The sequence below is a fragment of the Symsagittifera roscoffensis genome, chromosome 2 (genome assembly GCF_963678635.1).
Source record: "Symsagittifera roscoffensis chromosome 2, txSymRosc1.1, whole genome shotgun sequence".
Lineage (NCBI taxonomy): Eukaryota > Metazoa > Xenacoelomorpha > Acoela > Convolutidae > Symsagittifera > Symsagittifera roscoffensis.
The window spans coordinates 48,159,923-48,167,308 of record NC_087063.1 but is presented as its reverse complement, the minus strand read 5'-3'; the positions used below and the strand labels follow the sequence as shown (position 1 = coordinate 48,167,308).

The window sequence follows — 7,386 nt, the reverse complement described above, 5'->3', positions numbered from 1 at the left end:
CGGTTTTTAATGGCGTTCATGTATTTTGGGTATTCCGAGACCTAAGTATGGGGACGTTTCTATTTCTAGAGTGGGGGGGTATTTTGGTAGTGGCCTTTAAGCTGTAATGGGTTCCAGTCTCATGTCGCAAGCGAACCGAATTGGCTCCGACCGTTCTTGAGGCGGAAAAACACAAGAGATAGTGTCCCTGACTCTTGAGCCAATGGTTATAGGGCCTATTTTTCTTAAGCCTCATATGTGACTAAAGTAGGCGACTGTTACATTGTTACGTGTTCATGCTCAAATCGAAATTTTAAAAATCAGCATGTCAATCCAAATTAACCATTCCTGATTCGTTAAACAGAATAATTAACACCATTAACTCGTAAAAACCATCAATCTTCCCAGTCAGATGCAACAATAAAAATTCGAATCCAAACTTGCATTTTGACACATTCTGGTCGAATGTCACAAATGTACACAAACCTTCATAATTTAACAGAAAAATTGTACTTGGACGAAATGTTAATTCCTACTGCTTAATTATGGGTTTCCGGTTTTTCTTTTTGTTCTTGCATCGCCTTCGCCTCTCACTGATATTTGCTTATATTTCAGTTAAGTATGAAAGTTTTACTGACGGGTGCATCTGGTCTCCTTGGACGCGCTGTGATGGCCAAATTTATAAAAAATAACTTTGAGATAATTGGAATGGCTTTTTCACGGGCCTCATCTCCATTGCATAAAGTAAATCTGCTAGAAAATGAGGCTGTGATAAAATTTGTCATGACTCACAAGCCAGATATAATAATCCATTCGGCAGCTGAACGCAGACCTGAAGAGGTTCAAAAAAATCCAGAAAAGTCAAAGCAATTAAACGTTAACAGCACTGATAACATCGCTTCTATCTGTGCAGCGAGCAATATTTCTTTGATCTATATCAGCACTGATTATGTTTTTGACGGGACCAATGCACCCTACGAAGTAAATTCTAAACCCAACCCCATCAATACGTACGGAGAACTGAAGTTAGCGGGAGAAGAATGTGTCAAGGCAAAAGAAGGATTAAAGTGGTGTATACTAAGAGTTCCTGTGCTTTTCGGAAGGACCGAAGATTTGGATGAAAGCGCTGTTACCATACTTATGAAGGCGTTGAAACTATCTTTTTTGGAGAAGCAAATGTGCAAAATGAATCATATAGAGAAAAGATATCCCACTTTTTGCGATGACGTTGCAATGTTTCTCCTAGAAATTAGCAATTATCTAGCTGAGAAACCAGAAGGATTAGGAGTTTTGCATTTTTCAGGAAATGAGTGCATGACAAAATTTGAAATGGTCCAAAGAATGGCTCGTTTGAAACAAATCTCACTGGATTATATTGAACCCGAAACAGTTGTAAGTACCGCAGTAAAGAGGCCTTATGACTGTCATCTCTCCATGGAAAAGAATGAATTAAAACTGAGTATTCAGCAAACTCCTTTCGATGATGCGATGTCACTCCTTTTGGGATAATAATTGAAATTGTATATAATTTTCATCCGGAAAGGATGTGAGCACTTAGACATCCATTAAAAAGTATTAGTTAATCGAACGATTTCCTGTTTTCATTTTCGAATAATCACTAACTGTCGTTTCCAAAGTATGTATTTTTTGTATATGGGGTTTGTGTTCACTCGCCAAACATCTGAGGAGCGTGAATGCGTTAACCCTATAGCTTTTTCCGTTTTACGGAAGGGCAAACCTTAGAAAAAAAACAAATTCTTTTAATTGGTTTTTGACAAAGCTCAAATAGCCTAAAAAATAAAGATCGAAAATTTTTAAACTATGTCGAAAAGCTGTTAGGGTACTCTGTGGTTGAAAAAAAAACCTGGACACGAAATCTGTCTCCTGAAATCCGTGTCTATGAGATATGACAATTTTTGTAAGACTTTTCCACAAAATCTCAAAAAACGTAGGTTTTAAAGAATTCACAAAATTGAAATTCTCAAACCTGTAGTAGGCGGACGACCGCGTATTTTCAGGGGTTGCAACTGTGGCCTCAAAGTATGACTGCTCATTTACCTAAGTTTCCGAGATACGACGTTCTCGCTTGTTTTAAATAAATTTTTCAAATAACCTGATTTTAAAAAACACTTCACAAATTTTGTTTTTAAATAAATAAGTCTTAATTGAAATCGAAATCAGTAAAGAACAACTGATTAACCATACATTTACAAATTGTAGTTTCTCAAGAACCTGTCAGGGAAACGCCGCATATATTTTCATCGCAAAATCAATCACAATCCGAAGTTTCATTCCGGTCAAATGGTTTGCAGCAATATCAGTGATCTGTATGCCAAGTTACAGAACCGTACTAACAGCGCTTATATTCCGAGACTTCTCAGAGACATGTCCCAATAAACATGATTAGCAAATACATTTACAAATTGTAGTTTCTCAAGAACCTGTCAAGGAAATGCCGCATGTATTTTTCTTTCATCAGATAATTGCCGACTCAATTTTGCTTCGGTATACTCTGATCGAGATGGAATCATATTTGATAGAATATGGTTGTCATATCTCGATATAAATTGGTAAAATTTTTCGTCCTCTTTCCTTACTAAGTCGTTGATTGAGACAAACCCTTGAATAACCGCCTGCATCAACAGCCCTCCTCTGGACTCTCGGTCCATCTTGTCGAGCAAATAATGGGGTGCGCCCCCCATACTTGAATACCATACAATAGGATGGGCATAACAAGCTGATTGTAGAGAATATTGAGTTCAGTTTTGGTGTATCCAAGACTTTTTAGTTTAATCAGCAGAAACAGCTGTGATGAGGCTTTTTTGGTTGCCTTTGTTATGTGAGGTTCAAAAGAGTTTATCGGTGAACGTGATGCCTAGAATTTTAACTTTGTCGGTGATCTCAATGTCATGAACTGGTTGAATAGTAACTGAGTGAGATATTTTGATCTGAACTTCTTTGGATTTCTCGTTGTTCAAGATAAGATTATTGGATTCACACCATTCCATGATGTGACCGGTGGCTTGATTTGCCGAGTCAACTCGATGTTTACCACCGATGCAGGGTGTGTTGTCATCCGCAAAGTTTGCAGATGTCGCCACGGTTTGAGTAACTTGACAATCGTCATATGAAAGATTGAAACACGGGGGACCCATCAGTCCCCTGCACTACACCACTATTGGTACTGCTCGTTGATGATCTGTGTTTCCGGTGCATCAAAAAAGAACGAATCAAGTTTACAATATAGGGAATTGACACTCGGGACAACTTCAGATAATTGTGAGATTATGAGATGGTGTGGCACTCTGTCAAAGCTTTGCTAAGATCCAACGAAAAGATTCGGATATAATCGCATCCCTGTTTCTCGAGAGACTTGCAGTCGTCCATTAATTTAATGAGCGCACAACTAGTCGAAGATTTGTTTCTGAAACCAAATTGGTTCTTATTGAGCCACAAATACGAGTCTTTCAAAAATCCGAGGAAGTCTCGGGGAAACAGATATGGGCCGAAGCATGTTGCATTGATTGATAACTTTCGACTTCGGAATGGGTACTACTTTAGATAGCTTGAACACATCAGGAAATATTTGATATCGAATACAAAGGTTAGAGATAATGTAACGGTTAAGCCAGATTGTGTAAAATTTTGCATCTCGCAATCATGTGGCGCTATCATGACGTGGAATTACAATTTTGGTCTCCAATTATTTTTGTTCTAAGTTTTTTGTTTTCAAGATACTTTTCATTTATGCTCACTTGATATTCCTTTATAGAAAGTAACGAGAATTTTTTAATAGTAACGAGAGCTTTTTTATAGTCTTTTTGCTCGTTTTCGGAACGAAATTGTGGTATCAATCAATTCAAAAAGGACGATTTTTTAAATAATTTGTACACCAGCACCGTTCATGTAATCAGAGTTTTTTTTTCTTTCATCGTTTTTCTCCATTCTAGTAAAACGCAAACAAGAATGCGTGATTATAACTTGTTAGTCTGTGAAGTTAGTGCCTATTTGGCCTGGGTGGCCAAGTCCAAGTAGGGCGTTAAAGGGACTGCCGCCCATTGCCCGCAATGACGATATCACGAACCAGAGCTCTCCATTGCTTTCGGTCCACGGCAATTTCTTTGCTTAAATCAAACGACTGTGTTTCGTATTTTTTGCAGTGCAATCTGTGGGCTTGACGAATTTGATTACTTTTTCTCTCACAAGCTTCTTCCAGGTCGTCTTTGATCGATCAGAGGGGAGTTTCTAATGGTCTCAGACTTTCCTCAAATCTCTCCAATCTCCTTAAGTCCTCCAATCACAATCGTTTAGTTGGGGCTATCAGAGTGTTTTCAGGGGTTGCGAACCTTGCCTCCAATTATGACTGCTCAAGTTGCTGTGTTTTTCTAGATATGACGTTTTTTTGTGATTTTTTCAAAAACAATTTTCAAAAACTTAAATTAATATTTTTTTTCGAAATTTTAATATCTTCAAGCTGTAGTTGGGTGCTGTCAGGGTACTCTCAGGAGTTGCAGATCTTGCCTTTAAATATGACTGCTCAATTGCTTTTAGTTTTTAAGATATGACTTTTTTTTTTCAAAAAAGTTTCAGAAAAACCAATTAAAATTTTTTTTCAACATTTGAAATTTCCAACCCTGTACATGGGGACTATCAGAGTACTCTCGCGGGTTGCGAACCTTGCATCCAATTATGATTGCGCAAATTTGTGTTTTACGAAGTTTTCCAGAAATGACGTTCTTGTGATTTTTTCAAAATGTTTCAGAAAACTCAACTTGAAGTGTTTTTTAATTTGAAATTCCTAACCCTGTAGTTTGTGCTGCCAGGGAACTCCTAGGAGTTGTAAATCTTGCCTCCAAATATGACTACTCAAATACTTGCTTTTTTCGAGATTTGACGTTTTCGAGATGACCGAAAAAGGAATTAAAAAAATTATCAAATATGAAGTTACCAACCATGTAATTGGGTGCTTTCAGAGTTCCATAAAAGCCTGCAGATCTCGTTTCCAATATATGCAGTTTTTCATGTTGTCAAAAATTCAAAGCACCGGAGGTGCGCTACACCTTAGTCATACTGAAAATAAATTCACAAATTTTTGAAACCTAAATAATCTAAAAATGGCCCTCCCTCATTCTAACGTAAGTATTCAAAAATTTAGCGCGGTCTTTCGTCTAAAAATTGGACCGAGTTCGAATCTCTAATACGAAGAGTCGTAGACGTCGCGAATGTTAATTATAACCAACGTAGTGGATACTTACAATTGCACTTACCAGGACAGGCATTACAGTTTTTTTTGATCCCGCCGCAAGTAGTTCAGCAGCATTTTGATAAAGTCTTAGTAGCTCTTCGTGACCACTTTACCAACCCAAATTTAACTGAGCTTCGTATGATAGAGTTAGAGAGCGCACGCTTCGATGCAAAAACAATGCGTCCGGACCAATTCTTAGTTAAGCTTGAAGGGCTAGCCAAACAGGCGTTACCCGACCCAATGCCCTTACCCGTCGCACCAGCAGAGGCAGCCCTAGGCCAAGCTGACATAGATCGAGCAGCACGTGAAAAGGCCGCAAATGACGAGCGACAGCGATTCGCAACGCAGGAACGCGATCACTTAAGGGGTTTGCGTCTTTAAACGAGCGATGCCTAATTGGATTAGAATTGAACTTTTAGAACAATTAAGCGGCTTTAGATGACAAAATAAGTCATATCCGCAAAAAATTTTGTGAGGCAAGCAAAAACAACCACAGGGGCAGTTTTTCCTTAGTTTTTCGGGTTCATTTCAGCAATGTGGGTACTCAAACAACATAAGACCACAAGGAACACAAATTGCACCGCTTCAAGCATTTTATACCCAAAATACATGCACGCAAAATAATCAATTGCCCCAGCAATTTTTGCCGCAACAAGGGCAAAATTACGCTAATCCGGACCCCCAAAATTATCAATACTCCTGTGACATCCATGGGACCCAAACATTGCTTTGAATGTGGTTTACCTGGTCTTATTAAAAGATTCTGTCCTTACACACAACGTCCATTTCAGCAAACATACGGTCAATTTCCTTTCCCAACCCAGCCAAAAAACAAATGAAGCCACGTGACACACAGAAAAACACAAACAACCACTAAATCACTTATAAATAATCATATACAATCAAATAATAATTTTGCTAATCTTTGTGCAGTTATCCAAATGCAGAGAGACGTTTTAAGTTACGTGCCTATCACTTTCCAATCCACTTTGAGATTCAAAACTCTTGTTGATTGTGGTGCTTGTATAAGCGCCATATCTCAGAAAGTTTATGAAAAGTTGAAGAGCGAAAATTTAATTAATGATTCAAAGCCAATATACACATGTAAAAATCGCCTCTGGAAACCAGTTAAAGTGCAAACTCAAGCTTAAATGAATTTCGAATTTTTTTTTAATTTTGAAGATACATTTCTCGTTCTGCCAAAATTGAACTCAATCATTTTGGGCCTCCTCTTTTTCAAAAAGCTCAACATAGAAATTTCCGCATCATCTAGCTCGTTAAAACTGCCAAATTTTAGGTTTAATTCAAACGGAAATTAAGCCCTGAGACAAACAAACCCAAAAATAAGTTGAAAACAGTTTTTTCGTAATTTTCGAAAAAAAAGTTTAGCCACAGCAGCAGTTAGTAGTTGAATATTAAGTAAAAACAGAAGCCGTTAACATCAACAATGTACACGGTTTAGTATATCCAATCGTACGTTTTGAAAAAAAACGGCTTATGCGTTATCTCTTCAGTTCAGCATCTTAAACATAATCTAATTGTAACTCTGAGCTTACCTAATCCACACACAGAACCAGTAACAGTTTTGAAAGACATAGCAGTCGCTACTTTTAAAACTATATCACCTAGACATTCCGAATCACTGTCTATACTAGATCCAAAAATCATTTCGTTCTCAGAATTCACGAACGATGACATTTTTGCGGCCTCCATAAACCAATTTATCGCAAGCCTAAAATTTAGAGGTCCTTTCCAACCTCCAACACCTGGCCCATTGTTTGAAAAATTATGGTTTCCTATTCCGGAAATCTGTGAAAATCCTAATTATTTATCCAAAATATAGCAATAAATCTTTGATTCGCTGCAGGAACTCAAAAGGACGGAAAAATAATCACATTTTTCAGGAAAAGATTCATTCCTAACTTTTGAAAAAAAAATTACAAATAGCAGTTACTTGTTGAATATAACGATATTTTTGCACGCCATCGTTTTGACGTAGGATAAAACACTGGGTATAAAGTGAAGTAAAAGCCAGAACATTCACTTCCAATTTACTCACACATTCCGGCAACAAGCATTCACTTACGAGAAGAATCGAACTAGCCGTTATGCAATACTATAACATCATAACCACGTTGTCATCATCAAAATACAGAAGCCCA

At 37.6% G+C, this 7,386-nt stretch overlaps 1 protein-coding gene across 1 annotated transcript; it reads left to right on the top strand.

Moving 5' to 3' along the window:
* Nucleotides 1–598: 598 nt before the first annotated feature.
* Nucleotides 599–3,756, top strand: LOC134840286 (methionine adenosyltransferase 2 subunit beta-like). The gene has a single exon (XM_063856038.1). The coding sequence runs from the start codon at nucleotides 601–603 to the stop codon at nucleotides 1,486–1,488; it is 888 nt and encodes a 295-aa protein (XP_063712108.1). The 5' UTR covers nucleotides 599–600; the 3' UTR covers nucleotides 1,489–3,756.
* The last annotated feature ends 3,630 nt before the right edge of the window (nucleotides 3,757–7,386 follow it).

Excerpts from the sequence above, each read along its gene's own strand:
- LOC134840286 (XM_063856038.1), top strand. The coding sequence starts at position 601 with ATGAAAGTTTTACTGACGGGTGCATCTGGTCTCCTTGGACGCGCTGTG.